At 44.1% G+C, this 15,066-nt stretch overlaps 1 protein-coding gene and 1 pseudogene across 2 annotated transcripts; one reads left to right on the forward strand and one right to left on the reverse strand.

Moving 5' to 3' along the window:
• Nucleotides 1–2,734: 2,734 nt before the first annotated feature.
• On the reverse strand, nt 2,735–3,400 carry LOC130111561 (60S ribosomal protein L10-like; annotated as a pseudogene).
• A 3,659-nt stretch (nt 3,401–7,059) lies between these two features.
• On the forward strand, nt 7,060–14,863 carry mns1 (meiosis-specific nuclear structural 1). Of its 2 annotated transcripts, none has more exons than XM_056278650.1 (10): nt 7,060–7,159; nt 8,829–9,044; nt 9,819–9,946; nt 11,308–11,410; nt 11,651–11,880; nt 12,657–12,873; nt 12,966–13,073; nt 13,229–13,486; nt 14,512–14,637; nt 14,728–14,863. In XM_056278650.1, the coding sequence occupies exons 2-10, from the start codon at nt 8,835–8,837 to the stop codon at nt 14,845–14,847; spliced, it is 1,500 nt and encodes a 499-aa protein (XP_056134625.1). In that variant the 5' UTR covers nt 7,060–7,159; nt 8,829–8,834; the 3' UTR covers nt 14,848–14,863. The 2 variants fall into 2 exon arrangements, with proteins under 2 accessions (XP_056134625.1, XP_056134623.1); XM_056278648.1 differs by lacking the exon at nt 7,060–7,159 and adding an exon at nt 7,211–7,457.
• Nucleotides 14,864–15,066: the final 203 nt, after the last annotated feature.

Raw genomic sequence — 15,066 nt, forward strand, 5'->3', positions numbered from 1 at the left:
CCACACCAGAACTGTTCCTGCCGTCCTCTCAAGCAAACATGGACGTGTTGTACACACCGGTGGCTTGTCTCGGAGCCGCAGTGGTAAGTAGAAGAGCAATCTCACCTTCGTCTGCCTTGTCGTGGCGTCAATGGCGGACGGGTACAGCGCGACCCGCGGTCTGAACGCGCTCCGGGTCGCATCGACGTGGCCTTCCAGCTGCAACCTTCAGGTGGTTTCAGACAGTCCGTTGTTGTTACCGCCGTCGCCCAGGCACTTTGCTCCTGGTGCTCCTGGTGCTCCTGGTACTCCTGGTGCTCCTGGCGCTCCTGGTGCTCCTGGTGCCGGTTGGCTAAAATAACCGTAAATGACTCAACGCAGAAGAGCCGTTCAACGTGCTTGATTCGCGCGCCACTCGGCACTGCCGTAAATCAGTTTATGGTGACGGGTCACTGTCGTAATAATGTCAACTAACCTACGACACATCAGTACAATTTATTTTCTTTATGTGGCGTCATTGGTAAGTTAATAACAAACTGAATTTCCTATTTCCTATTTTTAGAAAATCATGAAATTATTAACAGAAAAAAAAACTACTGTAACGTGCATGGATAAGAAGACGCGCTGGCCGGCGGGTCGGACCCTTTAGTCGAGCGGTTAGCGATGCCTCCTGCGGTGCGGGCGGTACGGGTTCGCGTCCCAGCCGCGGCAGTTCCTGTGATTGCGTTGTCCCCCGAATTCGCTACACTACTTTCTTGTGTGACTGTGATCTGAGGGCTCGCCGCCTAGCAGCCTCCTGGAGGCACCGCGAGTTTAGTTTAGTTTAGTGTGTATTTGACAGGGACAACGCACAACTTTACAATGCACCGGAGTTAGCTGGCAGCTAATTTGCATCTGGAATTCCTGGGCAGGCAAACAAACAACAATTAACACAGAAGTAAAAACATAACGATACATAAGAAAACTATTGAACAGGTAGAGAAAGAACGATCAAGACAAAATAAAAACATGACAATACATCAGAAAACCAATCTCAAATGTTATAAGTACAATCTGATCTATTTAAAACAGCGGATATAAATAGCAATCTGGCCTACATGACAACAACATAATGAATATGGATTTCATCTATTCAGCAACAATAAATATAAATAGTAAACTGACCTGAAGCATCAATCAATAACAATCTGACCTAAACTATGACAACAGGAAGGTCGTTTATGTATATACTAAATAAGATTGGTCCTAGTATAGACCCTTGAGGGACCCCAGCTGTACAATATGTGTTTGCTGAACACTTGTCACCAATTTTAGCACACTGTTTTCTCTTATTTAAATAGGACTCCACCCAGTCTAATGCATCAACGGAAAAGTTAAATAGTGAAATCTTTGAGAGTAGGACGTCATGATTAACGGTGTCGAAGGCCTTTGTAAAATCCAAAAACACAGCTCCAACCACACCACCATTGTCAAGATAACTTTTAATCTGCTCCACAAAATAACAGATTGCAGTTTCTGTAGAATGATGCTTACGGAAACCAAACTACATTGGGTGTAAATTGTATGCACCTTCATTTAAGTGGGTGACTAGCTGGTCACACGCAGTCTTTTCAGCAATTTTAGAGGCTATTGGGAGAATACTGATGGGTCTGTAATTTGATGGAGCAGTATTGTTCAGTTTTTTCCAGGTGCATTTTCGCGCCCCCCTCCACTGCCTGTGCATAAGCACGGTGAGACGGCTGGGCAAGTGGTGACTGGTGAGCAAGTGGAAACGCACCGTATATAGACTGGCTAATGGTCAAGGTGGGTGGAAATAGAGGGCAGGTGGCTTACGCTGCACAGAGCCAAGATCAGTTTTTCTGAATCGAGGTTAAACAATAGCGGAATTAGTTTTTACGTGACCCACTGTCAGGTAGGTTGTGTCAGTGTGCGGGAAAATTGCCAAGCAGCAGAAAATGGACGGCGTTAAGCAAAAGCCCAGCGGGGCTGCCAGTTCAGTTCAGTTCCAGGCCAGGCCAGGCCTGGGGCTGTGGGAGGAAAAGGGATGACGTGGTTTGTCACTCTTCAACTGAGCAACAAGAAGCAGCAGCGTCGACTCAATTCAGGAGCCACTTGTAAGTCATGCGTTTCAAGGACAAAATGCGGATTGCACCATGAGACAATCTCGTGCCAAGTAGCACCAAGCTCAGCCTCCTCTCGGGCCAGTTGATGCCCTCCATGGGCCTGTTTGTGACAGAGTGTGTTGTGCGCGGCCACAGATACACTCTCGATTTCGAGGTAGTTGAGGCCAGTCAGCAGCCATTGCTCTCAGGGTCCAGCTGTCAGCACCTTGGGCTCATGCATTTTACCATTCCAGCAGACCTTAATGCTGGTGACGATGTTCAAGCCAGGCCCCTGACTAAGGACACGCTGGTTAGCAAATGCCAAGATGTTTTCACTGCCCTCCTCGACTTCGTGCCAGGTGAGGTGCATTTTGCGTTAGATGCAGTGATTCGGCCTGGTCGGAGTGCACCTCGCAATGTTCCAGTCGCTATGCAGAAAGATGTGAGGGCACGGCTAGACAAATACGAAGCGGAGGGCCGCATTACTCCAGTTACAGAGCCGACAGCCTGGATTAGCAATATGGTGATTGTTAAGCGACCTGACAAGCTGTGGATATGCGTCGATCCAAAGCACCTTTTGTTGTTGTTGTTGTTGTTGTTGTCAAATCCACTTTTCTTTGCTTGCTTGTGTGGTCACTGAGCAGGCAGTGGCTCTAGTCGGCGTGCAGGGCCCTCCAACGGTTCAGAGGGCCTCTGTTGGGGATGTACTTCACCCCACAGCCATCAGGAATCAGACGCTTCTCAGCAATCATCCAAGTCCCAGGCGTTTAACCTATTGAAGCCATACTTCTTGGAGATGTGGATCTTCTGGCATCCGGGGAATTCAGACTTGGCTCTATGGAGAGCCTCAACCACATGTTTCTTGTTCTGTGCCTTGGTACGCATGGACATGATCACCTGACCAATGTGCACACGGGCCACGGTGCCCTGAGGCTTGCCGAAAGTGCCACGCATTCCAGTCTGGAGCCTGTGATCCAAAGCACCTCGACCAAGTGCTGAGGCGATCACATTCCACCATGCCCATGCTAGAGGATGTACTCTACTAGCTCCCTAAGGCAAGGGTTTTCACTCTCGTGGATGCCAGGGATGCCTTCCTTCAATGCAAGCGTAATGATCCCAGCAGCTACCTGACCCCTTTTTGGACGCCCTGGGGTCGAAAACGCTGGTTGAAGCTTGCCTTTGGTGTCTCTGTGGCACCAGAAGTGTACCAACAGAAACAGCACAAGCTGCTGGTCGGGCTCAGTGGGGTGGAGCTCATAACTGACAACATTCTCGTCGTGGGCTGTGGCGAAACAGATGAGGAGGCAGACCGAGACCATGATACCAAGCTGCTGGCCCTAATGGACCGATGCAGCAGGTCAAGCTGTGACTTAGCTTTAAAAAGCTCCAATTCAAGGTGCCAGAGGTCCACTTCCATGGGCGCATCCTATCTTCCATGGGCCTGAAGGCAGATCCGGAGAAGATGAAAGCAGTTGTGGAAATGCTACCCCCATCAGATGCGAAGGCTGTGCAGCGGTTTGTTGGATTCGTCACCTTGAGGTTGTCCAATTATTTGCTCAAATGTTGAGCAGATCCAATTATAGTCCAATCATTTGCTCAAGTGTTCACTTTACGGTTTTTATCTCGTTTGACTGGTAAAAAAGAAAAAAGGTCCTGTCCAGTGAATTCACTGTAATGCCCTCAGGCCGGTGCTATAAAGCGCCCCCCAAGGAAAACGAATCGCTATGCTAGGTCCTTCATTCCTTCTGCTATGAGGCTGTTAATGCTGAGATTAGTCATTTTAAATAAATGCTTTATATTCTTTTGTTTTTTGTTTTGTTTTTAAACTTTATTTTCCGATTTTCAAGTTTTTTGGAACAGGTGTACAATTTACAAAACTTACAAGACACACGAGCAAAAAAACAACAACATGTAGGAACCCCCCTCCCACCCCCCCCTCCCCCCCAAGGCTCAAGAAAAAAAAAGGACTATGCAGGGATTTCTCATTCCGATTCCACATAATAACCATGTTTTTGAAGACGATATAAAGTTGTACACATGTATCTATAAGTAGTGTCGTTACAACCAGGTAAAAAGAGAACATTGAATAAAAGGGAAAACCTTCAATAAAGTCTATGAAAGGAGTCCAGGTCAAAGTAAAGTTTTTGCGGGCTTTCAATATTTTATATCGGAGCTTTTCTAGAGGTAGAAAGGACAGCACCTCCCTCGACCGCTGCAAAAACGATGGTGTAGTGGTTATGGGGATACATAATTCCCCTTATTGAGCTGGTAGGAACGTTAGTTTACAGCTGCTGTTTCCTCGGTTCGGGTTTACAGTGGCACACTTCCGCTGCGCGGGTTTTTTTGTTGTTGTAATGGTGGAAGGACTAAATGGTGCACGTTGTGTAGCCGAAAGAGAACGTTGTCACGACTCCTGCTTGAGCTCCTCTACAATGGAGCTTTATTCCACTTCCGGTTAAGTAGAATAAGTCTGCGAGCTAGCAATGCCTGCAAACGCCTGCAAAGTTGTGACCTTACAGTTAGGGGGCGGTGTGCCAAAGATGGCTGTGTGAAGATCAGGGGTCATGGTGTGTTTACAGATATGTGAGAATACATGAAATATCTGTCCCCAGTAGCTGCTGAGGGAGGGGCATGCCCAGGACACGTGTCCCACCGAGGCTGGACTACGGCTGCACCTCGGACCGCCAGGGTCTGTGGCGGGGAAGATTCTAGCAAGCTTGTCCCCCGAGTAGTGGAGACGGAGAAGCGCCTTAAACTGAATTAACCCACAATGAGGAAGTGTGTATAGGAGTGAAGCTGTCCCGCCATGCCTCTTCAGGAAGCGCTACACCCAAATCTCTCCCCCACGCAGTTCCTGTTCTGTCCCGGGAGACCCGTTGTAATCCCGGTATCGGTGTGTGCACTATAGAGACCAGATGGACTGGTTCAACTTCCTGTGATCTGATGTCTAACTCTATATGCTGGCAAGCCACATTTTAAACGTTTGGACAGGATCTAATTAACTTTCATAATATTGAGGAAACTTCGTGTAACCGGTTACTTTGTTACCCGGTGCGGGATTCGATACGAGGTGTACCGCACCACAAGGCGACGTCACTAACCGCTCGGCTAAAGGGTCAGACTCGTTAGCTAGCTAGGGGCTAACGTGTCTTATTAGTAGTTTACAGTAGTTTCGGATTCTTTGCCGATGACGAGGAATTCGAGGAAAGAGCTCGTATCATAAATCTATTGGTTATTCTAGCAGCTAAATTCTATATACGTAACATAAGTGCAAGTTTACAAAGCAAAGACCCGTGTTTATTGTTTTTATGAAGGTGGTGCGCGGCACATAAAGGGTTAATTCTATGTAGCGCCAATACAAAGACCCAGAAAACTGTAACGGCACGTGTTCGCTGTGAAACGTGTGTGTAAATGGATTGTGATCTTAGCTGGGGCGTCTTAAATGTTTTTCTTTTCTTTTCCTTTTTATTGTTTCTATTTGGTCCCCCCCCCCCCCCCCGGCGTGTGTGTTTGTACTGTAGCCATTCATGTTGTTGTCCATTAGTCCAGTGGTTCTCAACCTTTTTGGGGTCCTGGACCCCTGCGTATTTTTGATCTACCCTGAGGACCCCTCCACCTGATCTTGGGGGAGGGGGGTTGCAATTTGATAGAAACAGTAGAAACTTCATTTTAAATTGCTTTATAGCATTTATTCACTCTTTGGGGCAAAAATAAGAGCTTTCAGTTGTAACATAGATATAGTTAACAAAACAGAATTCTTATGCAGTAACTTTCAGATATATGTAACAAAACAGAATTCTTATGCAGTAACTTTCAGATATATGTAACAAAACAGAATATGTATTCAGTAACTTTCAGATATATGTAACAAAACAGAATATGTATTCAGAAACTTTCAGATATATGTAACAACAGAATATGTATTCAGTAACTTTCAGATATATGTAACAAAACAGAATATGTATTCAGTAACTTTCAGATATACGTAACAACACAGAATATGTATTCAGTAACTTTCAGATATATGTAACAAAACAGAATATGTATTCAGTAACTTTCAGATATATGTAACAAAACAGAATATGTATTCAGTAACGTTCAGATATATGTAACAAAACAGAATTCTTATGCAGTAACTTTCAGATATATGTAACAAAACAGAATATGTATTCAGTAACTTTCAGATATATGTAACAACAGAATATGTATTCAGTAACTTTCAGATATATGTAACAAAACAGAATATGTATTCAGTAACTTTCAGATATACGTAACAACACAGAATATGTATGCAGTAACTTTCAGATATATGTAACAAAACAGAATATGTATTCAGTAACTTTCAGATATATGTAACAAAACAGAATATGTATTCAGTAACGTTCAGATATATGTAACAAAACAGAATTCTTATGCAGTAACTTTCAGATATAGTTAACAAAACAGAATATGTATTCAGTAACTTTCAGATATATGTAACAAAACAGAATATGTATTCAGTAACTTTCAGATATATGTAACAAAACAGAATATGCATTCAGTAACTTTCAGATATATGTAACAAAACAGAATATGTATTCAGTAACTTTCAGATATATGTAACAACAGACTTTTTATGCAGTAACTTTTAACAATGCAAACGGGAGCGAGATCTCTTATTAAAATACAATAAATTACACTTGTGAAACAGATGTAATTAGAGAAAAAAGTCCTGTTACCCTTTATAGTTTAGGTAGATAAAGGTCTCAGTCACATCTGAGTAAAATAATCCTATTTCTATAAATGTCACAGGATCTTTTTTTTAAAGATATTTTATTTTCACGGACCCCTTGCAATTACACCACGGACCACTAGGGGTCCGCGGACCCCCGGTTGAGAAACACTGGTCTAGTCCATATAGGGGGAGCGGGGGGGGCAGGGTGACGTCACGGCGGCACGTCCGCAAGACGTATGAGACGTAACCGTTAACTCGTTTTCTTATTGGTGTAACGTAGAAAACGCGGTGTTACCATGACAGCAGGAAGGAAAACACGCTACGCGGTGTGGATGGCGGTTCATGCGTCTTCACCCGGGTCTAAGTTGAGTTCGCGTTTTCATTGAGTTCACGTTTTCACTGAGTTCACGTTTTCGATGAGTTCACGTTTTCATCGAGTTCACGTTTTCACTGAGTTCACGTTTTCCGAGTTCACGTTTTCGTCGAGTTTTCGTTGAGTTCACGTTTTCATCGAGTTCACGTTTTCACTGAGTTCGTTTTCACTGAGTTCACGTTTTCGTCGAGTTCACGTTTTCGCTGAGTTCACGTTTTCGCTGAGTTCACGTTTTCATCGAGTTCGTGTGGAGTTTTAGTGGAAACTGATTCGCCAGCAGCAGAACACGGTAAATAACATACGAGGCTGCGCTGCATTCCGGCTTTACGGTAGCGTGGCTAGACCCCAACGGGCCGTCGCTGTTTTTATCCCCATGCGGACCGTGTTGCCCCTTGCTCTCTAATGCAGTGTTTCTCAACCGGGGGTCCGCGGACCCCTAGTGGTCCGTGGTGTAATTGCAAGGGGTCCGTGAAAATAAAATGTCTTTAAAAAAAAGATCCTGTGACATTTATAGAAATAGGATTATTTTACTCAGATGTGACTGAGACCTTTATCTACCTAAACTATAAAGGGTAACAGGACTTTTTTCTCTAATTACATCTGTTTCACAAGTGTAATTTATTGTATTTTAATAAGAGATCTCGCTCCCGTTTGCATTGTTAAAAGTTACTGCATAAAAATTCTGTTTTGTTACATATATCTGAAAGTTACTGAATACATATTCTGTTTTGTTACATATATCTGAAAGTTACTGAATACATATTCTGTTTTGTTACATATATCTGAAGGTTACTGAATACATATTCTGTTTTGTTACATATATCTGAAAGTTACTGCATAAGAATTGTGTTTTGTTAACTATATCTAAGTTACAACTGAAAGCTCTTATTTTTGCCCCTAAGAGTGAATAAATGCTATAATGCAATTTAAAATGCAGTTTCTACTGTTTCTATCAAATTGCAACCCCCCTCCCCCAAGATCAGGTGGAGGGGTCCTCAGGGTAGATCAAAAATACGCAGGGGTCCAGGACCCCAAAAAGGTTGAGAACCACTGGACTAATGGAACCCTTGTTGTTGTTGTTGTTGTTGTTATAATATTCGGGTCGCCACTTCACTCATGTGTTCAGTTACTCTCCTCGTCATATGGAATGTGTACATATACGATATAGAACAATAGATATACATTGTTATTACATCCTGCTGGAACGTTGTTTTAATTTGATAGTTTAGCAGCGTAGTTTGGTAGTATTAGAACAAGTATATTCATGTGTACGTATATATAGGAATGATTAGTAGAATAAGTTATATTGGTTTTAGTTATCATTAGAATATTAGCTGCATAGTATGTGTTTGTTAGACTAGTATGATTTATTTATAATTCTTTAGTATGATTATGGATGTATTATAATTATTTGTATTATTTATTAGTATAGCGTATTGGTATGATTCATTAGCATATTTCGTTCAACTGCTTTAAACCAGTGGTGGATCTAGAGATTTTTTCCTGGGGTGGCAAGACTGTGTCCCAGAGGTGGCAGCTGCCACCCCTGTTGCCACCCTGTAGATCTGCGCCTGCTTTAAACTGGCCGCTTCACACAGAGTTCCCCATGCAGAAATGAGGTGGTTCTATTTCACTGTCCACTTTGCTGTGTCTGTCCCAGGCGTCCATGCGGAGAAGCCTGATGTACAGCCAGCAGCGGAGGATGTCTGCTGCCCGCCGGCGAGAGGAGCAGAGAGAACAGCAAAGCAAACTCATCGACCAAGAGAGACAGCTGCGCGCCCATCTGATGACCGAGGAGAAGCTGGAGAACAAGCGATATCTGCGCCAGGTTCAGGACGAGATACACGAGAGACAAATTGAGGATGCTCTTCTCAAGGTATTTATTCATAATGATAACGAGACGGATAATTCCATCCATTATCTGAACCGCGTATCCTGCTCTAAGGGTCGCGTGGATGCTGGAGCCTATCCCAGCAGTCATTGGGCGGCAGGTGGGGAGACACCCTGGGCAGGCCGCCAGGCCATCACACAGGGCCGACACACACACACACACACACACACACACACCCATTCATACCTAGGGACAATTTAGTACGGTCGAGTCACCTGACCTACATGTCTTTGGACTGTGGGAGGAAACCCACGCAGACACGGGGAGAACATGCAAACTCCACACAGACGACGACCCGGGACGACCCCCAAGGTTGGACTACCCCGGGGCTCGAACCCAGGACCTTCTTGCTGTGAGGCGACCGCGCTAACCACTGCACCACCGTGCCGCCCAAGAGATGGATAATTAATAATAATAATTAATACTACATTTTTTTCATGTAGAATCTCTCAAGAACTCATGGACACTTGAGATTACAGATTAGAAATAAAGTAACGCAAAATCGAAAGGAGAGGAGAAATAAACTTACCTGACAGTAGGAGGCTCGAAACTAAAACAACAAAAGCGTTACAATAATGGATGATAGAAGACTTGGAGGAAGAGAGGTTAAAAAGATGTTTTGAGCTGTGTTTTAAAAACAGATTTTAAAACAGACTGAGCGGTAACAGAAAGCCCAGTCACCCTTGACTAATGCATGTGTTTTTGCCAACACAGTCATTTATGTGCAGTTAATTCAAGCAAAACCTGACTGACTTGCAGGCAGAGGAGGAGAGAGTTAACAAAGAGAAGCAACTGGAACAAGAAGAGAGAATAGCGAAGGAGTTAGCCCGCATCAACCACGAGAAGCAAATCGATGAGAAAATGAGACAGTACATCAGAGAAAACAGGTAAGAACATTGACGGACGTTTTCAAAAGGGTAATTCAGCGGTCACTGAAAGGAGAATCAGTTCATCTGGACACAGCGTTTACTGAGAGAAACGTTTCATCATCATCTAAGTCAGTGTTTCTCAACCCAGTCCTCAAGGACCCCCTATCCTGCAGATTTTCATTGTAACCCTGCATAGGTAGCCCTGCTTGTACTTACACCACCAATCATCTCGCAGCACTTAATTATGCAAGGTGTGCAACATCTGACAAAATTCATTGCTGACTGGTTGAATAACTACAAACAGGTACCTATTCAGGGTTGCAAAGAAAATATGCAGGATAGGGGTTCCTTGAGGACTGGGTTGAGAAACACTGATCTAAGTGACCTCTTCAGTCTCAGCTGACTGCAGGTAGCCCACTCTTATAAACATATCTGCAGTCAGTTGAGACAACAGACGTCACATATACATGGTACCGGCTCGGCTCGACTCGCAGGGTGTTGTTTTCCATTACTGTAGCAGTACCCCCTCAGTGTAGCTGGTCGGCATCGATTTTGGTACCCGCTCCTGGTTTTTTGGAACCTCGACAAAGGTGGTACCAGAAACGTGGTAACAGTTACCAAAATGCCGGTACTTTCCAGTAATGGAAAACGGAAAAAGCCGAGTCGAGTCAAGCCAGTACCATGTAGTGGAAAAGGGGCATTAAGATAGTGATGAAATGTTTCTCTCAATAAACGTTGTGTCCAAGATGAAGCGGTTCACCTTTCTGTGATTTCCTTACCTGGATTATTGAGCACGCATAAAGACGGTAATTCAGCTGGACCCTATGATAGCTAGCATTGGCGTAGTAGGAGAGAACAATGATAAGCTTTCTGGAACTAAACTCAAAATAACAAAATGTGTCACCTTGTTACCACAACGTGTGGCTCTTCTGATAACTTTGAAAGAATTTGGAAACCATTTAAGGATTACATTAGAGCTAAGCTTTAACCCCCCACCTTCCTGAGTCTAACTCCAAATGGAATAAGTCGTATTTATTCATTATCTTGTCTCTATTTCTGTCTTTTTAGCCCATCTTAATGAGATAAGCCTTGGGCCTTTACTTCGTGCGACTGCGTGTTCGTTAATATGTCCATGTATGTTTTTCTTTTTCTTCATTTTTTTAACATTGTTGTGTGACTGTTCTGTATGTTCCACAAAAGCCAATAAAAATATGTTGGAAAAAAAGAAAACAGGTATGAACGGTGCTGTTGTGTTTACTGTCACTTGTATCATAGAAAAGTATTCAGACTATTTGATTTGAGGATCCTGCTTCCTAAATGTTCTCTGATTTTGGTTGTATTCTGTCTTCTCGTTTATTTTTGACTCTTTTCTGTTTCAGTATTGAGCTTCGAGAGTTGGAGTCCAAGCTCAAGTCTGCTTATCTGAACAAGGAAATTGCAGTCCAGATTGCTGAGAAGGAGGCTATGAGGTTTGAGGCCATGGTGAGACCTGTGTCCCATCTGCCAACCATACACATGAAAAAAACAGGTCATATTTTCCAAAACCTACAAACACGGGATTTCCGGGTCGAATCCCTGTGTTACCTCCGGCTTGGTCAGGCTTCCTGGTCACTGGAATTAATTCTCCATATATTTATCAATATATTAATCAAAAAAAATTATAATTCTCCTTATATCTGTAATTAGTTTTGAGCCTAGTGGTCTTTTCTCCTGACTAACTAGCGTGAGGAGGCAAATGATGTTCACAAGATGGAGAGCGAACGTGAGCGAGCAGCAGCTGAGGAGAGGAAGCTGGAGCAGCGGCGCTATGAGGAGTCTGTACAGCATCAGAAGGAACTGCAGGAGCAGCTGGTGCAGAGGGAGCGCAGCAGACAGGAGGCCTACCAGGAGTTCCTGAAGGAGAAGCTCATGGTCGATGAGATCGTCAGGAAGATCTACGAGGAGGATCAGATGTGAGAGACACACAAACACACACACACTCTTTCTCTCTCTAACCCTAAGCCACACACACACAAACGCAGTGAAGCAAGGATTCCATGCATCCTGGAACACCTGAAAATTCATAGACTAGTTTTCTTGTCATGGAAAACAACTGTGAAATGGAAGGTTTAAACAAACGTCCTGGAAATGTTATGGAGGTCATGGAAAATTGTAAAGTTAGATTATGAAATCATTTATTTACCTGCCGATGGGATTTGTTTAGTACTACTTGTTTGCCACAAGGTAGAGCTCTAACTAAACGCATCAGCAAAAAAATGGAGACTACAGCAAAAGCATCTCAGTCCTTGTGGGCAAAAGGTTTATAATGCTTTGCTAAACTAATTGTGGGAGCTGATCAATGCATGATAGGTGGATGACGACTTGATGCTGTTGGTTTGTTAGATTAATGTTTTGATGTGTTTAGATGTGACATCAGTTTGTGAGGTTTTGGCAGTATGTTCCATCACATTTAGAGACTGTTGAGACTTACACTGATAGTTAATAAGGAATAATATGACCTTCTGTCAGCAACAGCTGTCATATATATACAAGAAAAAGTCATGGAATATCACCTTGAAAAGTCCTAGAAAGGGAATTTCCTAAAGAGAGGGAACCCTGGAAGGACCGATGTACTAGTGGAGCTGCTGTACTTAAGTGTTCTGGAGAAAAGTTTGAAATAACCACTGTTCAAACTGACCGATAACATAAACCCCCATCCTGGTCTTGGTCCTGATGCTGGTGCTGGCAGGGAGAGGCAGTTAAAACTGGAGAAGGTGAAAGCCACACAGAAGTACATCGAAGAGTTCAAGAGGCAGCAGTCGGAGTGGAGGCGCATGGAGCAAGACAAGATGGAGGCCGAGAACAGAAACATCTTGGAGTTCGCCAGCCGGCAGCAGCAGCTGGAGGAGGACAGAGTGGCCAAGGTCCGAGAGAGAGAGCAGGCCAAAGAACTCCTACACAGAATGGTTGGTAACACAGTTCCCGCCACCAGCTGCCACTCATGTCTGTCATTCAACATGCCTATTGGTCCTCAGTGTGGTTCTCTCGTTCCCTGCAGCTGAGTGAGAGGATGGAGGAGGAGAGACGGCAGCGTGAGGAAATGGAACGAGTCCGTGAGGAGCTTTATTTTGAGGAGCAGGCTGAAGCCGCCAGGCAGAAAGACATTGTGAGTGGTTTTTATTGGAAAACTTTGAATTTCAAATATAGACGATTTCAAGGAAGTTAACTGTTAGCACCTTGTCGGCTCTATATTAATTTACTTAAAGCCTGACAGTGTTTCCTTAGATTTACCCCATTGTTTTATGTATATATTCCTTCCAGGAAGCGATGGAGAGTAGGATTCGCCAGCGGCTGTTGCTGCAGCAGACCTGCCAGGAGCAAATGGCCCTCAAAGAGATGCGCAAGCATGAAGAGAGAGAGGAAGAAGAAGCTTTTCGCCAAATGATGATGGCCAAGTTTGCCGAGGACGACCGCATCGAACAGATGAATGCCCAGAAACGACGTATGAAGCAACTTGAGCACAGGCGGGCTGTGGAGAAACTAATAGAGGACAGAAGACGACAGCGTGAGGCTGTAAAGGTAAAAAAACTGTTAAAATCCTACTTTGACAATCTACAGATACATGCAAAGCATTTGAATAGTACAACAAAGTATGTTTTACGCGGGTGTATAGACTGATAACGAGGCTGAAAATTGGCCATTAGTCTGTTTCTGTTGGCTCCCAATGACTCTAGAGCAGGGGTGGGCGATCTTATCCAGAAGGGGTCGGTGTTGGTGCAGGTCTTTGTTCCAACCAAGCAGTTACACGCCCGAGTCTCCTAATCAAGTTCCTCAGCAAAGATTCTACTGGTTGATTAGTGGGATCAGGTGTGGAACTACTTGGTTGGAACAAAAACCTTCACCCACACTGGCCCTTTCTGGATAAGATTGCCCACCCCTGGTCTAGAGTCTAGAGTGGTCACCAACCCTGCTCCTGGAGCGCTATCGTCCTGCCGGTTTTCACTCCAACCCTAATTTAACACACCTGATTCAATTACTCAAGGTCGTGTTAAGCAGGTAATCAATAGAATCAGGTGTGTTAAATTAGGGTTGGAGTGAAAACCGGCAGGACAGTAGCTCTCCGGGAGCAGGGTTGGTGACCACTGGACCTTCCTGAACCCGAGAAACCCTAAACCAGGGATAGGCAACATGGTCCAGAAAGGTCCGGTGTGGGTGCAGGTCTTTGTTCCAACTAAGGAGATACACACCTGAGTCTACAAATCAAGGTCCTTAGCAAAGACTGGTGGTTGACTAATACAATCAGGTGTGCAACTGCTTGGTTGGAACAAGACTATTGGTTGATCTATAGAATCAGGTGTGTAACTGCTTGGGTGGAACAAAGACCTGCATCCACACCGGACCTTTCTGGACCATGTTGCCTATCCCTGCCCTAAACTATTAAAATTGGAGTTCAGGACCCAAACATAAAAATCCATTTTCTCCTGAGTGAGTGAGGTGATGTCATCAATGTGAAAGATCTGACTGCATGGGGCATCTTTGTATTGTAATGCCACTGTGGAATCATTCACTCTAATGACTTGAGCTTTGACCTCCCTCTCCCCCAGGAGCTAGAGGCCAAAGAGAGAGCCATGGAGCAGGAGCAGGAGGCTTTACGCCGGCAGATTATCGAAGAGGAAAGGCTTCGCCTGCTGAAACGTCACGCCACCAAACTCCTGGGACATTTTCCAAAGGTAACTGGCGGGGCGTCTGTACAGAACATTACTAAGTTAGCTCCTTGTACTGGACCGCAGCATATGACAGTCGGTACAACTGTTTTTCAGGGCTTGTTCCGTGAAGATGACCTTCAACACTTTGATGAAGACTTCAGAAGCAACTTTGAGAAACGGCCTGAGGATGATTGGGGAGGCAGCGAAGAGCCGGTTCACACACCTCAACACTAGACAAAGTCAAGATATGGTACTGCTTTATGGGTGTAATTCAAATTAATATAAAACACATAGGCTTTATTATATAACAGATCTGTCCTTTATTAAGACACAGTACTACTACAACATTTCTGTCAAATGACACTTTGGGAGAAAAAAAATCACCAAAGTAAACTTTAAAGAGATTTTGGTCAAGAAAAACATTGAGTGATATGGAAAAGACTCAGCTTCGAG

This window comes from Lampris incognitus, chromosome 4, assembly GCF_029633865.1.
Source record: "Lampris incognitus isolate fLamInc1 chromosome 4, fLamInc1.hap2, whole genome shotgun sequence".
Lineage (NCBI taxonomy): Eukaryota > Metazoa > Chordata > Actinopteri > Lampriformes > Lampridae > Lampris > Lampris incognitus.

Bases quoted from the DNA above. Each gene is read 5' to 3' on its own strand.
- mns1 (XM_056278650.1), top strand. From the start codon at position 8,835: ATGCGGAGAAGCCTGATGTACAGCCAGCAGCGGAGGATGTCTGCTGCC. The intron at 13,487-14,511 runs GTAAAAAAACTG...CCTCTCCCCCAG, and splicing joins GACAGCGTGAGGCTGTAAAG to GAGCTAGAGGCCAAAGAGAG. The intron at 14,638-14,727 runs GTAACTGGCGGG...ACTGTTTTTCAG, and splicing joins TCCTGGGACATTTTCCAAAG to GGCTTGTTCCGTGAAGATGA.